Raw genomic sequence first — 21,062 nt, forward strand, 5'->3', positions numbered from 1 at the left:
AAAAAAATTATAATCAGTAAACAGACACTTTTAAGTTTAAGTACTCAGTAGGTTCATTTTGTTTACGGTGAAAAATATTTGCGTATTGCTATGAGATGTAAGTCATTCAAGCATATGACCCTAGTGCATTATTAATTTGTATTTATTTTCTGGGGGTAATTTAAGTTACATAATCTTGAGTTTCAATTCATACTGTAATAAGAGAAAAGAACCCAGGGCCCCAATCTACATCATTATAAATATATGGTAGATGGGCCACACACACTTATGGAGTTATAGCATGGAAACAAAGCAAAATTACCAAGCATACACTGCAGGCAGACCAATATAACTTGCAAAGCATGCACAAATTGAAAAACAAAAAGCTTTCTAAAGGTGATAAAATAAAGATGATTTGAAGAAAAAGAGTAATGTAATAAGTCCTTGAAGGGGGGAAAAAAACTTAGAAGTCAGAAGAACTTTAATTGAATGACCTGCATCCAACTTCTTTCAAAAGTCTGGGTTTCATAAAAAATGGATATTGCATATGTCTGAGTAAATATATCTATATTTGCTTGACATTTTTATTTAATGTGTTATTCAAATCTTTTGTTTAATGCCACGAATAACCTTTTTTTCTGTCATGTTGATTCTGAGTAAGATTATGAGTGACTCGGGCTGACACTGTAGCAGGGGTTGTCATTAAAGCAACTATCATTTCCATCCATAAACACGACAAGACCGTTGTCTGTGCCCTTTGTTCTCACCAGGTGACATCACATGTGGAGTACAAGTGCCTGGAACCAACGCTACCTCAGGGCAATCACCAAAGGCCTTTTATTTTTTTTAACCTCCAGAAACTCTCCTGCTTGGCTACACCTACTCCCCCTCAGGTATTATTCATTTTCCTTCCCCCTCTTCCCCCCTCTTTCATATTAGTGATGGGATTTCCGGCTCTTTTTAGAGATCCGGCTCTTTCGGCTCGGCTCACTAAAAAGAGCCGGCTCTTTCGGCTCCGAACCGGCTCTTCAGGTTGTTTTGTTGCTTTAATTAATTTATTATTAACAATGATATAAAATTATGCACAAAAGGGATTACTAATGTAAAAAAAAAAGTGGTTTTATTTATATATGTTTATATATAAATGTATGCCGTGGCCCCTAGAGACAAAACACGTACAAACTCCAAAACACATTTCTAGCATGAACTGAACTTCCAAAGCAGAGCTACTAGATCACTTAAATTACACAATTGAAAGCATATGTGTATTGTTTGTGTATTTATACACTGCACTCATATATATTCAAATAATTTTTAAAAAAGTTCATTTACCTGTTATTACCACACACCAAATCGGGTCGTTGGTACTTGCTGGCTTGTGTAGCCACTAGGTAATAAAAGCTCAACACTGCGCCCAGCATCCTGGAGCACTTCTGTTGTGTTTTGTACGTGTTTTGAGTTTTTACGTGCTTCGGAGTTTTTACATTTTTACGTGCTTCGAAGTTTGTACGTGCTTCGAAGTTTGTACGTGTTTTTACGTGTTTTGGAGTTTGTACGTGCTTTGTCTCTAGGGGCTGTAAATATACTTTTATTTATTCACTCCACATAAAATGTAATAAATAAATCATATAATACAAAAATCAACTATTCACATTTCAAATTTTAACTATTTAAATTTTCAGCTTTTTCCTTTTACAAATTTAAAGTGAAACAACACAAAATACTGCAAACCACAACACAATTAAATATAAATTAAAATATGAAAACCAAAAAAAGATGCACATTCTCTGTCATATGGGCCTGCATGCATAAACTTTCTGAATCCTTTATCATCTGCAACTGAAAATAGTTATGGATAATTACTATACCTTTTTAATGTGACGTTGTTGTCCCTGGCTCTCTTTCTCTCTCTCTGTTCCTGTGCTACTGAGTGTAACTACCGCCCCTCTGCCCAGCGTAAAGCACAAGGCTCGCGTGCGGAGTGAAGCGGGAAAAAAAAGTGCGAGAGAGAGAGAGGGTGAGAGAGAAAAAAAACCCCACGTGACGGCTCGCGATAAGGAGCCGGCTCGCGTCGTTCACGTCAAAGAGCCGGCTCTAAGAGCCATTTCGTTCGCGAACGACCCATCACTATTTCATATATATAGGCATGTGTATGTACACATAGGGTTTCTATACAGGAACACTTAATACTTGATATACTATATGACTACATCTAAATATATCACTGTGCGTGCTGTCATTTTTATAGTTCACGATAGAATCATATGGGTAAATGTTTTACGTAGTTTGTTGTTTGTTTTGATATGGGGAATGTGTTGAACGTTTCACTTTACAAGGATTACAAGAAATTATTTATGGTCCTTTTTATAATTTAATGTAGAGTGGCTCACCAAGTTTATGGATTGTTATAAATGCATTTTTTATTAAGACAGTGAGAGATTGCTACTGTAAAATATCAATACATCAGTGTGTGCATGTGTGTGTTTGCCTCTACAATCCCAAGAAACTATAACTCTCATTAGTACCATAGTGCAGCGGTCTCCAACCTTTTTTGCGCCACGGACCGGTTTATGCCCGACAATATTTTCACGGACCGGCCTTTAATGTGTCGCGGATAAATACAACAAAATAAAACTAGTACCGGTACCGAAAAAAAGAAGATTTATTCATAACACACGTGAAAAGACCCAGGAAAACCGAGTTAACGATCAAAACAATAACAAAATAACACTGAAAACTGATAAAACCCCTGAAAACCATACATTTCACACCTGAGCCTCAACTCTCGTGGCCCGGTACCAAACGACTCATGGACCGGTACCGGTCCGAGGCCCGGGGGTTGGGGACCGCTGCCATAGTGGATATTATTTCTCATTCTGCAGCATAACATGGAACTAAAACTAACGAGGTTGCTGAACGGATGCTAGCCAAACTGCAGTACCCATTTACATTGACACTCACACAGATACACCTCCACATACATCTTAGTTATTGTTGACTTTGTATTATGCTAAAGACAATTTCAAAATGTTTTTTCCCATGTTTTCAATGCACCACGCTGCGTTTTGTCTCTTTGTGCTTGACTCCCTATTGGAGTGCAGAGTGTCTGGACATGGATGAAGCCATTGAAACACTGTTTATCCGAGACAATAATGGCCACCTTAACTCCCACACAACTGCTTCGGGACAGGAAGCACCCCAGTTCAAGAGTTCTCAGCATGAGAGTCAAATCCCATGTAAATACAGACATTTAATTGGTGCAGATCGCCTCAGGAGTTGTCTGAACAACCAGGTTCCCACCCACCGTGCAAACTCGGGCGCCACCCAAACTCCTGTTTTCTAGGGTTAGAGAAATGGTCCCCAGAACTCCTTTTATCTACATTTGAAAGAGATACACATATTTACACCCAAACACAAACAAGTTTACAAGTTTAGTGAGTATTTTGTGAGGTTGTATGAAGCCAACTGAAAAGTCTTCTTTGAGCTCAGGCTTCTCTTTGTCAGTGACTCACAGACACTGATATGATAGAGAAAATCTTGGCTGTGCGTATTAGTCTGATTGTGTATGTGTGTGCATGCATGCAAACGTGCATTTGTGTATGTTTGATTTGTGTGTTATCTCATTAGGTTGAAAAATAGCAGTAACACATACACACTCTTAGTTCATCCCTGAGGCACAGCCCATCTCTCTGTCTCCTACTCCTCTCTCTTGCTCTCTTTCCATCTCCATATACACCCTATTTCAGCATGTGCTTCATCTCCCCTGACTTAAGCTGCTCTTCCGTAAGACTGGTCTGAACATGTGTATTGCACATTCCCTAAAATTTACTTAAACACACACAAACGGACACACGAGACAAACAGAGAAAAGTCGCATTAGTTCATAAGGCAATGGGTAACCGCTGAGTTAGACAGCACATGTTGACTACCTTAGAATAGAAAATCTACTTAACTTTGCCAATGCAAATTGAGTCAGAGTCAGGATGCCTGTAATGCAACATACAGCATAAAACATTACTTAAAGGTGCACACAATTATTTACATCACTCCTTGCAAGACTTCAAGATTCCTTCCTAAGGCCTTAAAATATTAATATTTTAAGCATTATTTTCTAGCTAATAACAACAGAGGTACTGTAATGCAGAATAAAAGATCCAGAATTAAAGGAAAATGCTAAAATATTAATTTTATAACTTCAATTAGACTTCTCTGCAGAACTTGGTTAAAGTTTGTTGCTCCTTGTATTAGTTTAACTTAACTTAGCTAGATAAAATGTCTGCAATTAATTTTCTTGTATGCCACATTTTTACACTAAAAACAGAATCATGTTTCAAATTGTCTGTGTTACACTGTAGTATGATTCCAATTAGAGTCATTGCAACCAAAATACCTACCAGCCTGCACAAGATTGCCAATTCTGGTTTGAGGATAAAAATGTTATATACCATTAGCCATAATGAGCCCTCAGTCAGCTTCGTTTCTTTCTTTCTTGTTTCTTTTTTTTTCAGAAAAAAGAAAGAGGCAAGCATTTCAATTGGTCAGAGAAAAATGCTAACGCGAAAGCTGTAGGAACCCGATATATTGTGTTTGTATTATATATGTATGTTTATCTTGTTTGGTTATTTATTTACTTATGGAAGTACTTTTATCCTGAATCCCTAAATCTGATGTGTGGTGACTGCACCATGCATAGAACTCAGGTTATTGTCAGATTAAATCTGTTATCCACTATCGTTGACTAGACTACATATGGTTGTAGTTAGTGTGTGTTATTTCTGGCTCAAGAAAAAAAAAATTTTGTTCGTAGAAAAACATTACTTTCTGTAAATACCAGCTATTTCTCCACATGAATTTGAACTAAGATGAATCATGCAGCACTGGTACAATAATGATCACAGTTATTTATTCATCTATTCATGTTTAGATATACACAGTTAATTTCTTTGTTGGATCACAGATTTTGGCATCATTTGGCATGTCCTCTAAAGTCCCATAAATAGTGGACATCAAACCCAGCCAAACAGGATATTACCTGACTAATTTGAATAACATTTCAAATTATTAGCCATCTTGCCAACTTTAAATTGTAAATCTCTATTCATGAAAATAAATTGCATAAAAGATAAAAAACAGTTTTAGATTTATTTCACATTTTCTTTTTTATTATACAGCTTCTGTAATCCCTAACTAATTAATTTTGTGTTTACTTTTACTTTTTTTTTTTTTTTTTTTTTACCAGTAAATGAATTTAAAAAATATAATTCCCTTCAATATGGTTATCTGTTAAAACAGTTACCAGAGCTTCAGGATGGTGTACTTGTTCTCAGCATGTATGCCTGTCGCTGGCATCATGTCAACATGATGATTGATGATGCTCTGCATCGGTTATGATTGCCATGCTGCCAGTGGTGCACTTTGCCCCATAGCAGAACTAAGTGCCAGAGCATGACCTCTACCACATGCTTCCTGTAGAGGACCTCAGCCAAAGCTGGCATTCTGTCCACCACGGGTACATGTTAGATCCATTAACTTTGCCAAACAAACAAAAAAAAACAACTAACTCTCTTACATACACACACATATTTTTGGCAAAGCGACAGTGTTTTGCACAGCAGTGCATTCTGACTGATTCTGCTGGGGGAAAAAAAACTTTTTATACTACAAGAAATGCACAAAATCCTTTCTGGGCAGCCATTGTTGGGAATTTAATGGGGTACAGTGAAGGTCCCTCTTACAAAGATACAACGTAAAAAGCTGGCTCAATTTTTTTTTCTCAACCTTCATTGCTTTTCAGACACAATATATGCTGGAAGTGAATTGCATACAGTGTAATAAAAATGCATTCGCTCACCCTGACTGGTTTATCAGCTTCCTTCATCTCGTACGTATGTTTCACTAAATTCATTTATGTCATATACAACAAAATATTTCGAAAAGAGACATTTCATCTTCACATTGGAAGCACAGCACTACTTAATTACTGTAACTTACTGGTTAATGTGTTTACTTAATTTTATAATACAAATGTAATCAGAGGTGGAGAAAATAGATGTGTAAAAGAGATATAGGAGATGTGTGAACAGGGATGAGTAGACATGCACATATAGTATAGTAGGTGGTAATGTTTCACAAATGCAAAAGGAGGAAAAAAAACAAGATAGATGGTATGTGTTCAGACAGGAGGAGAAATGATGATCATCAAATGATGAAATGTTTCCGCCATGGCTCCCACACACATCAGCAGCCTATTTGTATCACTTAGGGCACGAAGCGCAAAAACAGAAAGTACGCCTCTTCAAACACATTAAGTTAGCTCACTGCAGCACTGGGGCAGGGGCCAGGCACAGGCTGTGTCTGTCACACACACTGCCTCTCCACACCTTACTGATCTGATAACAGCAAGCAGAGACATTATATTCAACATAATATACTGCAACAAAACATCTGCAATAAAAAGCAGCAGTGCAAATGGTAACTGTCACCATTCACCCCTGACTGCTTTAAGGGGAAAATAGTGATTTAAACCTGAGAGAACTTTAACTGCCAGTTTATGAGGTTCTGCCTGACTTCTCATGTGCTATTGCAGTTAGGGTTAGGGTTTTCTTGCTTTGCGGTGCCATTTAAATATGCTTTATCAGAACATGTCTGATCAGAAGTGAAATATTGCCATTAATTAAAATCACTTTCTCATGGTTGTAATTACAGAAATTCCTGAACAGAAGTTTAAGTTAAATGTTTATTTTTTTCTTCATTTAGAAACCACAGTCTTTCAATTTAGTTTTAATCATGTGTAATTCCCTCCAACTAGGGCACGCACAATGACTTTGCATGGTTTTCTCATGTATTGCCAACAGCAACATGTGACCTTCTAACCTCCTTTAATAACCTCTTTTCTCCCAATCAGTTCTGTTATGAGCCAAGATTATGCATCAAGAATAACTGTGAATATGCACTGTAATCGTAGTGTTACTATGAAAGCATTTGTTAAGAATAGAATGGAAAAGGATTGAAGGAGTAAATGAGATTATATACCCCATTCACCCTGAAATCAGATTAAGAGCATTTTATTTATATATTTTTTATTTTTTTACACACTACACACATATACATGCATTTCCATACTTCTGGATTAAGTTGGAGAGAAGAGAAAGTGGTTGATACGTGAAATAGATGAACGTGGATGTAATTATTATTATTGCTATTTTTATTATTCCTTGGTTATAGACAAGGTGAAGTGTAGATTTTAACATAAAAACATCCATGGTTGATTGCCACATCTGTAAGACAATGAGGACAGCTGGTAACACAAATGTTTGACAGCCAGTCGCATTGTCAGCAACGATGGACAGCACAGCCTGATGTCGGGTAAGCCTTGTGTCCTCACTGGGTTCAATTTGTTTTAATACTGCTGAGAACTGCCATTTGAATGGAAAATGTGTGATTACAGAGATCAGATTAGACTTACTAGGTCATGCAGGTTATTCAAAAGCAAACTACTTCATGAAATCCACGACAGCAATGACTTTCAGATCATTGGCTAGAGGCTGGCTTTCCTCATATTCAAGATGCAGTAAGTACTTTTGACTTTTTGCATTCTAAATAATAGAGATGCAATAAGACATTATATTGCATTGCATTTTATTATTGTAAAAAACAGTAGTTATTCAAAATACTCAGGTTAGCTTGTATTTATTTAGCTGCAAGTCGCAAAACATTTTATCATAGAACTGTTTAGGACCGTATACATACACCTCACTGGAGATGTTAGGTGTGTGGTCCTTATATTGAACTACATTATTAAGCCCACAGAGGTGTGTTCTAGATTACCTGAGACCAACAGTGCCACCAAACAGAGAAAACATTACTCACCAAAACTGTGCAAGCATCCAGTACAACCAAAGTGGCCTGTTCCAGGACAATTTCAGGTAAAGGTTATGGCACTGTGTCTGTCACCTTGGTCTGCTGGCAAATGGGAGGTTGGGGTCCATGTGTTTGAGGTGTGATACAGTGGGGTGCAATTCCAGCCACCTACAGCTGTCTGTATGTGTGCAGTGAAGCCTGAGATTAGATTTGACCAATTTGAACATGTTATCACACTGCTGAGCAGCATTTGGTGTCTGTGTGTTTGTGTGTGTGCTAAGCTGCTGAAAGTCCTGACTAATATCATAGGCAGTAAGGAGATTGTATACTGTCTGACTTTGTTTATTTCCTCCATTCCTTCCTCTTGGGAAATGAGGAAGGCTGCTGAACCATACTGTCTGATGAATGTTTGTTACATGTTCACATATCTGAGTTTAGTTTAACTTTTCAGCTCAGGGTGCAGAGAAGGTTCTGGCTCAATTTTGTGTAGTAATCTGAAGCCTGAGCCTAGAAATACTATTCCTAAAACAGGGAATCTTTGAATTTTGCATCGCATCAAACATGAATTAGTTTTGAAATGTCAAAAAATGTCACGTCTTATCTTAAAAAAAATCTATCAATACTGGCATATGTAAATCAACATGTGGTTCTGGTTGTGGATGTCTCTATTGAAGCTAGGAGCTTGACACAGCAGCAAGTTAATTACTGTATTTTCCGCATTATGAGGTGTACTTAAAATCCTTTAATTTTCTCAAAAATCGATAGTGTGCCTTATAACACTGTGCGCCTTTGTGTATGAATTCTGGTTGTGCTTACTGACCTCAAACCAATTTTATGTGGTCACGGCGCTCAAAAATCTGTCAAAAAATGTTTTAGTACGACTTTGGTAAGCTACGTAGCCGCACTGCTTGATGCATTGTCGGAGCATTACGGCTACCATAGTCAGCAGCGGAGTAATCTGGGTCCCAGACTCTTTCCACTTCAGGTTCCAAAATTAAAACAAACACTGCGGCATCAATGACAGGTAAAAACTGTCTAAATTCTTTCATCTTTAACAAAATTAGCAAAATTTGCTAAATCTTTAGCAAAACCTGCTTTACCAGGTGTTAGAAGTTAGCAGGAAGTTAGCTCCCTAGTTTCCACCTAAACTTGATATAGTATGTTCTAAATGAGAGATTTCTGAAAAAATTAAAACTTACAGCTCTGCTATTATTTCCAACATACATGAAGACAGAAAACTAAACAACAGTGACTTTTGTAAGGTTAGTGAAGTTGGACTAGCTGGTATATAATGATGTGCTATCGCTAATGACACAGCTAGCATAATGTAATGTTAGCATAACATAAACACAGTGAAGCTGGAGGATGAATGCTAACTTTTTTCGACTCGATAGAAGTTAACATGAGGGTTCCCAATGGTTAGGAACAAATGCAATCACATGGCAGGATGCTGTAAACGGACCAAACTTCAGTTAGGAGAACAACTGAGATAACCCATCCACAATACGATCCACTTGGATCTTACTGCACATGTGAAGCTTCATGATCTCACTGTCATGAAGAAGACATATGCAGTTAGGGTCATACATGTATTTGGACAATAATAGAATTATTGCAATATTGCCTCTATGACATCACGGTCCAGCAATCAAGCAATTCAAGTCATGCAATGAAGATGATTGTAGTGCAGACTTTTATGTTTAATTTAAATGATTTAACGAAGATATTAATTGTTTACATTAACTGTTTACAGACATTTTTAAAGAAATTCTCCTATTTTCAGAGGCTAAAAATAATTATAAAATTAACAAAGTTTGTCAGTTTTGATAATTGTGTTTAATACTAGACAATGAATGACCTGAAGCCTGGAAAATCATCCATTGCTGTGTTACCTTCCTTGTTGGCCTCTGGTAGGCCTTTACTGTAGTTGGCTTCAGTTGCTATTTGTTTGTGGGTCACTCTGCTTCATCATGATTGACTGATATTGTTGTATGCTTTGGATCATGAGGTGTTCTTTCCCTTCTCCATACTTCCCCCAGTCTCAATACTTAGATGTTTGTCTTCTGTGGTCTTTCTTGCCCTTGGCTGTTAATGAGCTACCCAGTGCATGGCTTTTTAGGAATATACCCAGTTTTGCTGTTTTGTCTGATAGATTTTTCAGGGTAATGATGGCCTTTTTCAGTTGCATCAGCATCTGTCTGGACCTTATTTTAAAAGCACCAACGAAGGGCTACAAAAGTTTAGTATTTGGAATTACCACCTGATTTAAATCTCTGCTTAAATTAAAGCTGAAAGTCTGCACATTAATCACATCTTGGTTGTCTGTTTTTTTAAATCGACTGTTATGGTATACAGAACCCATTATGGGTTGCATTGTTCAAATACTTATGAACCTGATTGTGTGTATATTTTTCCAAATTTTGAACTCTTTGGTTAGAGCTTATTGTGAGAAAAAAATAATGTATTATTCTGTCAGTGAAATATGACATTTTATAAAACTGTGTGAACAATACCATAGAAGTCACTTGTGATTAGGCAGGCATATTAGATGACAAGCTGTCATTTCACTGACTGTTCAGATTGCAAAAAACAACCTAGTAATAACCACTTCCAGTCGATTCCAGAATTCATCACGACTGATTGAAAACTCTGGTGGTAACATTTTAATCAAACTATATAATTTCATGAATTATAGCATGTAGGCAAGCGAAATGCAAATAATTATTAGTCACTCCTTTATTTTTCTCAAAATAGTCATGTACACTGAGCATTTATGTACATTATTCAACGTAGAATGACTCTGAATGATACTGAGGCACAGACTACAAAGAATAAGACACTCAAGTTGACCAAAATACAACATTGTCAGTTTAAAAACCATTAAAAGCAACAGACAAATTCAAAAGCATTGCAAAAAGTAAACTGCCACATCCTCATTTTTAGCTATACTTTTCAAATTCATTCAGCAGAATTAAACCTTTAAAAAACTGCAATTCGAGCCTTTAGTGTGTGGGTGAACTTCAATATATTGAATTGTAAATTGCATTGTCTTTTACATTAAACAAATCCTGACATGGCTTTATTTCTTCTAATGCAACTTTTCAATGCTGATGCACTGTATGTTCCAACACGTTGGTAGGTGAGATGGAGCACATTTGTGACACCTTCCCACTTCTATCTGCATGGACATTTGCAGGCATTTCCAATAAATTCCCAATAAATGTTTTGTAATCAGATCATCTATGATTGAATTCATATTTAAGCACATACTGTACAATTTGAAATATGTTAGGACCCTGCACAATTAGAACAATGACCAATATTTAATAGAATTGTTCAGCTAGGTAAAAAATGGATTTGTTTCTCTGAGTTAGACAGAAATATGTCAGTCAAGTAAGTTACCATCAGCATGTAGGTAGCCTAAGATAACTGCAGAGCTCTGACTATAGCGCCTTTATTACACAGATGTGAAAGTGGTATTCATCTTTTGATCTGTTTGAAACAAATGTCTGCCTGTTCATTTAAAGATTATAAGACTACTCCTTGTTATTTTTAAAAGCACATTTGTGACCTTTAAAGCAAGTAAAAATATCAAATCCCTGGTCACAGAAAAGTAGATTTTTGAATGCAGCTTAAGTTCGCACAAAAGAATTGGCAATAAAGCAACATTGTACATTTCATTGGCTTCACCTTTTGCTTCATGTCTATTATGACTGGATATAACAAACTGTTTACAGTGCTTTAGTGGCATAAAAGGTCGACAGCAGTTGGCAGCTGTTTGTCTGTGCGTGGTGCATTGATTAACTGTAACAGCATGAATTCATTGAGTATTTCTGCAATCGCTGTGTGGTGTACTGTATGGTGTTGCTTCATTCTTCTTTAGTTTCTCCACTTAACACCATTTAAAATATCCAATAGCTTGGTGGAAAAAGGCTGTGCATTTATGTGGGTTTTTAAAATAGGAATTCACTCATGTCTTTTGCCCCCTAGAATCAGAGGACAGTCAGGGGGCGAAAAGAGACAAAGTTGAACAAAAATCTGTTGTATCAAGTCACCCAGTAATCCTTGTTACATGTTGTCACTAGAGATTAGGGAAGACAAGTGTTTGCCTTTTGCTGAGCAGTAGAGAGTAAAATACAAAGCACTCACCACTACAAAAGAGTACTAAATGCGCATCTGAGAATAGATTTCAAAATATTCTCTTTCTGTATTGTGAGTTTCTGTGTGAGAATACAAAAACAAGTCTAGCTCACACAAATAAACAAAGATGAATGACTACCCAAGGAAAAATTGCACTGTAAGTGTGAGTGATTTACAAATAGTGCATCATATGCTAACAAAACTATACTGTATTAACACAAGGGATGGATGTAATGAAGTGAGACTTTAATAAACTGACCTGAAAAGTTAAGTTTTCAGTCACAGAAAAGTTCCGGTAGTATTAATTTGTTGCTTTAATGTCATTTCAAAACAGTAATGTTGACTGAGTATTTTTTCCAGTGTCTGGTAAATCATTCCTATAGTTTAAATGAACTGCCACTGAAAGACTGGGTTGCTGTGGAGAAGCAGAGATTGGTAAGATTTGGCCTGTAAGGCAGGGTTAGCAGAGGTATATTAACATTTTGGTGCCTGCGTATTCTGTTCTTCTGTCTGCTGTAAATAAACCTTATAAAGGGCAGGCAATGTATTGCAGGTTTTCTTGATTGCTTAAACACTATAACCAATCTTTTAAACTAAAATTTCAAAACCATAATGCTATTTTTCAAAAAGCACACCCATTTCCCTGAAACACTATTCCCCTGCTTTAACACATGAGTCAGATGTGGTGAACTGTTACTGCAAAACTCTACACACAAATCCCTACATTTTTCAGTGCTTATACCATGTGGCCATTTAGAAAGCACTTGCATTCAATAATGTGAACTTAAGTCAGCACAGCTTGAGCTCAATTAGCACACAATTAACCAAGTGGAAACACTACGAGTCAAAATTTATCACACACCAATCGGAAACTCATTCAGGTTTGAAACAATGGATTCAAAGAGATGCAAAGGAAGAGGTTGAGGAGGAAAAGGAGGTCTAGGACACCAAGGAGGAGGTGGAGGAACATAACTGGCCATTGGGCTATTGTAAATGTCCCTGGTCAGCATGGAGGGAATGCCACTCTGTGCGCAGCCATCAGCCAACGAGGGGTACTCCACTGCCATGGCATTCTAGAACCCTATAACACTATGCTTCTCCTTGCTTTTCTTGATGGTCTAAGACAACATATGTTCCAGCGGGACTACAGTGAACCAGCACAGCCAGAGCAGCCTCACTATGCTGTTGTTTGGTGTAATGTCAGCTTCCATCACACTGCTCTGGTTCATGACTGGTTTACCAATAACCCAAGGTTTTCTGACATCTTTTTGCCTGCATACTCTCCCTTTCTAAACCCGAGGGAGGAGTTATTTTCGGCGTGGCAGTAGAAAGTGTATGACAGAGAACCTTATGTCCGTGTTCACCTCCTCCGGGTCGTGGAAGAAGCCTGCCTATACATATAAGTAGATGCATGTCAGCGGTGGATCAGGCATGCAAGAGGATTTTACCCCTGCTCCCTGGCCAGGGCCAATATAGCCTGTGATGTGGATGAGATTCCCGGGCCTGACCCAGACCACAGACAGGATGCTGAGGTGGAATAATGTTTTTGATGTGTGTTGTACTGTATGGTAAATTAATAAAAATGTGCCGCTGTATGTACATTGGATCTTTTGTTTTCATGATATGAAAAGGTTTTTGAGGGGAAGAACCACAAGCAACATAACTTGACAGTTTTTGAAATATTGTTTTCAATTTATTGCACCAATGTGTAAGACTATGTTGTAGTGTGTGTGTTTTTGAAGCCTTGTGTGTGATGTCTGTGGACAAAGTTTGTTTTTTCAGCAAGAGTGAATGGTTTTGAGTGTAGAGCTTAATTTTGACCTGAAAATACAATGTTTGGGAAATTGGGTGAGACGTTGTGGATTTGTGTTTACTGTTTTGAGAATACGAGTCATAGTTTCAAGAAAAGTGTTTAGGCAATCGAGAAAAACTGTAATATATATTAGACTAATAGCTCCATTTGTAAAAGGAAGAGTAATAATGAAGGTATAAAGACATTATTTGGCTTTCTTTGTTGTAATGAATCAGATACAATTGTAAGTCAGGCTGTGGGGAATTATAATGGGCATTTTCACCTTGAGGGGACCACTATATACATAAAATTGAGTTGAATTGAAATTTTAAATCAAATTTCAGTTAGCGAGGAAAAAATGGTATATTTATCTAAAATGAAAATACTCAGTAGTTTCACACCTCAGATTAGTGAAATGTATAATTTCAGTAGATCTCAGTGAATTTGCTAACTCATTAAAAAATCAATTTCAGCTTAACCAGATTGCACTGTAAAATGTGGATTTATTTATAAAATACAAAGAACAAATGCATTACAAGAATACACCTGTAAATCCCTGTACTATATATGTAACTGCTGAAGTTGTTTAGGTAAGACATCTCTAGAAAACGGAGTGAAGACAGGATGTGTAAATTCTAAAATTAAGAGAAAAGAAAAGTTGTAAGGGAAAGAGTGAATTCTGATGAGACGTGACGCTCAAATGGTGGCAAGTAAATGATGTGGTGCAGCAGGGATACAGAAGAAAAGTGCATTAGTCTGACTTTCTACATCATTAACTACTACATGTTGCTTCAACTTCCTATGTACCTGTATGTATGTTGTAAGCTAAAGAGCAACCTTCACAGGGAAAAAACACATTACCCCAGCTATATACCTACAAACGTGTAATGAGAGGGGTAAAGGCTGGGTACTGATCTATGGTGATATCAATTCTAAATTAACTTGAGCTTGTGTGTCTTCACATAAAAGTACAAGAGAGGCTTGTGTGGTGCAGGTCTAATTGTGTCAGAATTTCTACTGTTAGTTTTTATCTGTCAGTGATGGTAGAGAGCAGCCTTACGTAAAGTCTTTTGACACGGCTTCAATGAAATTGGGAGCTGACATGAGAATAGTGAAGGTGCAGATGATGGAGAACAGCGAGAAGGCCACCAGGCATAACCGGTCCACGACTGCAGCTGCAAATTTCCACTCGCTGCAGATTGCCTCCCCCTCGTCCTGCTCTCTGAAGCGATTCGCAATGTACTGCACTTCTTCCAAAATCCGGCAAATTTCGGGAATCTGCTCCAAAAGCAAAGTCCGTGTCTGGTCTGAGTGGATGTCAAGCTGGGAGGTACCGTTATGATGATTCCCTCCACCTCCACTTCCACCACCGCACACAATCACACCTGAATCAACACTAGGTGGAAACACAGGGTTGTCTGTGCCCATTGAGTGGTAGCTAAAGTATAGGTTCATGTTTCCATTGGTTGTTGTTGCCTGAGTGGATGGCTGCCCTGGTATGGTGCTCATCTGAATGCTGGTGGTGCTAGTGTGGTGAGCAGGAGAATGGGAGTACTTATAAGTTGGAGGACTGCTTGAGCTCACTGGAGTTTTGCTTTCCTCTCCAGGCTTCTTCATACGGAGGAACCAAGCGCACCAGTTGAGAAGAAAGACTCGGACCTGAAAGAAAGAAATAAGAAAGATAAAGATTTAGCTGGACGAAAGAAGGTGGAAAGATTCGATTGATATGTTAATTTACACTGGAAAGTGTTCCTTAGACTACCATGACCTGGATGACAGAGAACCTACATAGACAGTTTAATTGACACTTACCAAAAAAAAATAGTCTAAAATCTTCTAAAATGACTAAAGCTAGCAACAGAATTGAAAAAACAGTTGGTATGATTTCATCCTGAAAATTTCTATTTCTTGCAATTATTTGGTGGCCTACCAAAAAGGCAAAGCTTCTTAAGAGAATGAGAGCAGGACTAAAAGGAAAAAATCAAAAGATAATAGCAGGATACATCAGAAATCACCTGTTCACAGCCGCTCTTAAAATCTTGCCCCAAGTGGTAAAGGTTTTAAGAAAAGTTTTGCAGAGTATAGTTTTAAAAAGTACCTTTAATCATTGTGTAAGATCTTGGTGTCATGTCCTTACACAAACAAACTCGTGAAAATATGATGTGAAACTAAGGAGAGTCAATTTTTTTTTTTTATTACTAAACAAAGAAGGATCTGTTATTGTTATTGTGCTAATGATGCGTACCTTTTTTGTTGCAATAACTAACCTTTTTCAACTTCTAAAGAGGGGCACATCAAAGCTTGGTAAACAGTTTTAGAAAGATGGTTATTGAAATAATACTGTAATTAAATTGTCTCTTTTTCCCCCTTATTGAACTCACCCATTTAGGCATTTTTCCTCCGTGGGGGTCATGGTGGTGGAATTGCAGAACCAGAACAGTTACCACCACCGACAATCCCACAATCATCATGGTGCTAGCAAAATACTGAGCTGAAGAAGAATACGAACAAATCAGTATATTGCAATTTCAATAAAGGACACATGGCTTGTTAGTAGATATTGTAGTCTGTTATTGAATGATTTATTTATTTAAATATATAAGTGAAATGGTCATTTTAAAATTATTAGATTCGAAAGCATCATCACTGTCACCAAGTAAGGTAGCTGGTTGATTATTCAGTGAAGAAATTATCCCTGTCAACAAATCTAAGGTCATAACACCCCAGGGGCGGATAAGAGGATGACTAACATCTTTTTTCTTTTTGTTAATGTAAAATGTAGCCAAAAGACATAACACATACGCAGCCTTGGAGGCACTGGAAGACACGCAGGGACATAAAAATGCATATCCTTTCTATGTAGGAAAGCATGTTTTTCAAACACATTCTGATGCAGCTGTGATGTCAGGGATTAAGTAGAAAGGCGGGCTAATGAAATTATACGTTTCCGTGTCACAATATAATTGGAATTGTATGAACCTCTGATAGTAAATGTCAAAGACATTTTTGTCTTTTATCTATTATCTCTGATATACAGTATCTGTAGTGTGTTAAACATCTACTCTAAAAGGCGTGTTTGCTCTTGGCTTTGTTTTACATCACTGAGCTGCCAGATGATGCAGGACAGCAGCCCTATCTGCAGCTTCTCCTCCCTTCTTAAAGTCTGCTGCCTTGTCTTCCCCTGTCTGCATCAGTATGGTCTTATGCAACACAACTGTTTATCTCCTACGCTGAATATAATCTTCACATACTGCATCAGCAAGCAAACACCCACCCCACACTCTTCAGAACCCGCCCACAGCCACAACATATCAGTCCATCTGTGCAAAGAATGTTTTCTGCTACAGACTGCCCTATGATGTGAGTATGAGGCATAAAGATCTATTTTGACACTCTAACCTATTGTAGCCAACTGTCTCCTGGGTAAATTATTCTTTTCATCCAGCATCTTTCCATGGTTTTCTCTCTTGTCAGTAAATTGAGAAAATAAAATCTCCATACTGACCCACTGTGGCACCTTTTCCACCTTTTGGGCAAGTCATGATATATTATAATTTTCTTACCTATTTGTTGCAAAAACAATTCCATCAATTAAAAATAAACTAGAAATAGCACACATTTTGGCTGTTAAATATTTGAAAATGGAAATATTAGATTGTGATTTAAATAACATTTTCTAGTGTTGGCATCCATAACCAATTTAGAATCCCCAATTAACATCCATGTCTTTAGGTGGACACCAGAGTACAGTCTCTATGCACTACTGTGTAAATGGACTTGGTTAACTGATTATCAACAATTGCAACTGCTTCTATTAAAGCAGAAGTTTTGGCAGTTGACTCAGAAAATGAAGTGGTAAGCCACTAAATCGAGGGATGTGCATACTCAGACTGCATAGGTTCCTGTGAAAACCTTCACATGACTATAATTAATAGTAAAACATTTTAGTTCACCATCCTGTGAAACATACATGTAATATTCAATATCTAGTTTTATAAATTTGTTACCCATATTAATTGCTTTAATGTTGTTTTTAAACCAACAATTAAATAATTACCAATAAAAGCATTACGAGGAGCTGAATATTGCCTTACCAATTAGAGGAACTGAGTCTGAAGTGGCAGGCATGATCTCTGCTACCAGTAACATGAACACTGTCAGAGACAGCAGTACCGTTATGCCTGAAAAGGGCAGACACACGTTAGATACATTATTTCATCAAACATCTCTATTGCTGTTAAATTGTGACTTGAGAGAACTCAAAATAAATGCAGCTGGTTGTCTTCAAACCAGGTGACAAAAGCTATAAATTTATTTTTGGAATATTTACTATCTTATCCACCATCAAAGGGGCACTGTCTCATTTCTATTTAGTGCAGCCCTGTCTCACGGAATGGCATTTTGAAACAAGCTGGCATTTTCAGGTCCACATGATTATCTTTGCTGGGTTAACAGTGGTGCTTTTGTTCATCTGCTAAGGAACTGAATTCAACGCAAATGCTTATTCACAGCAATAATGTCAGCATTAGCATAAAGCAAAGACAAATAAATGGGTAAGCAATTGCAGTCTGGTGGGCAGAGATGACCAAAGTAGGGGAGAAATGCACATTTTTGTCAACATGCATGAATGTAATCATGAATCATTGTCCCTCTGCGTGAAACTGTGTATCTGTGTCTTTGTGTGCAAGGATGGCCTGATGTGTATGTGATCCTCTGTACCCAGTGAGATCTTTTCTCCAGAGTCAGCAGGGAGCAGAAAGACCAACAGTGCCAGACCAGAGATAAGCACACAGGGGATGAGCAGGTTTAAGCCATAATAAAGAGTCCTGCGGCGCATAATGACTGTGAACGTCACATCGGGGTAGGGCTCCTTGCAGCAGTCATAATACAGCTCATTACGCTTTGCTGGTACACCTGGGAGACATATTAAGGGGTAAAAAGGTGTCAGTTTAGAGGTCAAAAGCACAGAATTATGAAATAATGGTCCAGTTCTTTCTTCTGCTTGACTGAATATTTTTTTATAAACACTAAAATAAGACAATAATGCACATTTTTAACTTCATGTATGGCCTTGTTAACAAAAAGGCATTAGTTAAAATGAATAAAATGTAAATAAATACAGGCAAAATACTTGTAGAAGTATAATGTTTTAAATTTTATGGAAAGCCAACTTGTACTTTTTATAGAAGATGTTGGAAACTGATGAGTATGATAATAGTAATAGTTCTTCTTTCAATTTCTCTATTTCATAAATTTGTAGACTTTAACCAATCAGATTAATATTATTTTGTCTGGACTGGGATTTAGTTAATCATGTTGGGAAGCAGCTTGCTTTGAAAAAAACAAAAGAAAATCAACTTGTGCCTAAATTAAAATTGTATGACGTTATCATTTATATAACACAATAATCTCAAATCCGTTCCACCTGTTTGTTTAGCAGGAAGTTATAATCAGTATAAAGAATTGCTCATACAGTAGAGTCTGAAATAGAAGTTGCAAGTTCATGGCTTTAAAATGACAGCCATTTGTTGAGAGCAGTAATTGGCTTTTGAATCTGTTTGCTGACCAGCTGGCCATCTTTTCATCCTGTTATTGGAATTTGTTTGATCAAAACCAGCTTGATAACTTTCAAATATAAACTATATAAAATTTATGAATACTTCCACATCTATTTTACAGACAAACAACAGTTCCTGTTGCTGAACCTTACAGCATATTTGAAAGGAACCTTTTGTACACAGGACAACGTATCAAAACAAGTAAGGGTAGACAAAAAATGAAATGAAAACAGTAAAATGACATGACAAAAGCAGTGACTAAAGTTTATTTTATGTTCAAGTTCATTTCATGGTGACTAAAAAGTGAAAATATAGCTTTCATGTCCAGATGGCCAGATCTGAACAGTAACTCTTTTTTTGTAAAAAACAAATAAACAAAAACTAAAAGGAGCGTGTATTTACCTTTATCTGTAATTTAAATAGTTTCAAATAAAATGCTCTTTGGAGATTGTGGAAAGTTAGCTGTAGCTGCAATGCATTGTGCCATGATCATCGTTTGTATTATATGCCGAGCAGAGTAAAGAGTAAAGGACTGCCACAAAATGTTAAAACCTGCAAATGCTAGTAAATGCTTCAGATTACCCAGCTACATCTCCAAAAAGCAGTCATATATATCTGGCATGTTCAACATTATAGTTTTATCTTTGTTGTTGGCATAGGTATATTTTGATTTTTATAAGGTCAGTAACAGAAATCAACATCACATTGGCCTGGCCATAGTCAGAAAAACTACAAGTACAAGAACAATTGTATAGCTGAATGATCAGTAACAATAGCAGATCCATTTCATACGTATAATCATTTTAAGGTGGAATGCAGACAATGTTAGCTTGTCCTCTGGATTAATATCATCAATCAAGGACCTCTGTGTGAGTATGTGTGACTGCCAGACAGTCACTTGTAGCTTACAATCAACAATCAGTGATGAATAAAAGTCAACCCACTAGAGTGCTGCCTGTGTATGGTTTACCCAGCATTACACACCTCTAATAGCAATTAATTGATTGTGAAAATGACACAATCAACAATACAGTCAAAATGCACAACTTTTTTCAAGTGAGTAACAGAAAACACTTGATATTACCACTGCGTGTGTGAGCGTTACTTCCTGTAGGAATTCAGTTTAAATTGATTGCTCGGATTCAATTTCATTTCATTTAAAACTCTTGTCACCCGCTTGCCGAAGAGAAATAGCCTTTGTTAGTTTCTATTAATTTGATGGATTGTAGACCTGCAGATGCATTTACCACATCTTGTGTGTGTGTGTGTGTGTGTGTGTGTGTGCGCGTGTGCGCGTGTGTGCGCTCACTTGTATGGGGTCATGTCCTCCATTCCCTTTAGGGACTTTAACCTGACGGAACACTAACCTATGGGTACATGTGTCACCCTAGAGACTTGCAGTGCAGTCCCGAAGGGTCCGGACTGCTTTGGGGATAAGAGTTGGTTTTAGGGTAAAGGTTATAAATAGGTGAAGGGTGGGGGTGAGGCATTCTGTTGTGATAGTTCAGATTAGGTTAATGTGCCCAGGAATTGTTTAGTTTAATGAGTTACCCCCTGAGACAGTGAAACAATGCGTGCCTGCTTGCTTTTGAGTGTGCGTTTGCACTCTTGCATGAACATGGGCATGTTCTAAGGCACCAGGACAGTGTGTGTTCTTGGCCAGCTAGCTGCCTGGCTGTGCCTGAATTAAGTGAACCATCCCCGGGCCAGCTGTTACCACACACACTCACAAC

General features: G+C 37.4%; 1 protein-coding gene and 1 long non-coding RNA gene across 5 annotated transcripts in view; one reads left to right on the plus strand and one right to left on the minus strand.

Annotated features, from left to right (window-relative positions):
* Positions 1-19,124, plus strand: part of LOC146516275 (uncharacterized) — a 33,708-nt gene extending 14,584 nt beyond the window's left edge. For 3 of the 4 annotated variants that reach the window (XR_014874385.1, XR_014874386.1, XR_014874387.1), the window contains 2 exons: positions 750-872; positions 15,379-19,124. This is a non-coding gene — a long non-coding RNA (uncharacterized LOC146516275). The remainder of the gene's footprint in view (positions 1-749; positions 873-15,378) is intronic. The other variant, XR_014874388.1, reaches the window with a different exon arrangement.
* The window catches only part of LOC146516276 (neuronal acetylcholine receptor subunit alpha-7-like), a 52,608-nt gene continuing 34,246 nt past the window's right edge, over positions 2,701-21,062 (minus strand). The window contains exons 7-10 of the mRNA XM_085161708.1: positions 18,491-18,685; positions 17,866-17,952; positions 16,153-16,262; positions 2,701-15,430 (exon numbers count right to left, since the gene is read on the minus strand). Coding sequence (XP_085017834.1) covers positions 14,828-15,430; positions 16,153-16,262; positions 17,866-17,952; positions 18,491-18,685 — 995 coding nt within the window. The 3' untranslated portion in view covers positions 2,701-14,827. The remainder of the gene's footprint in view (positions 15,431-16,152; positions 16,263-17,865; positions 17,953-18,490; positions 18,686-21,062) is intronic.

This window comes from Neolamprologus multifasciatus, chromosome 6, assembly GCF_963576455.1.
Source record: "Neolamprologus multifasciatus chromosome 6, fNeoMul1.2, whole genome shotgun sequence".
Lineage (NCBI taxonomy): Eukaryota > Metazoa > Chordata > Actinopteri > Cichliformes > Cichlidae > Neolamprologus > Neolamprologus multifasciatus.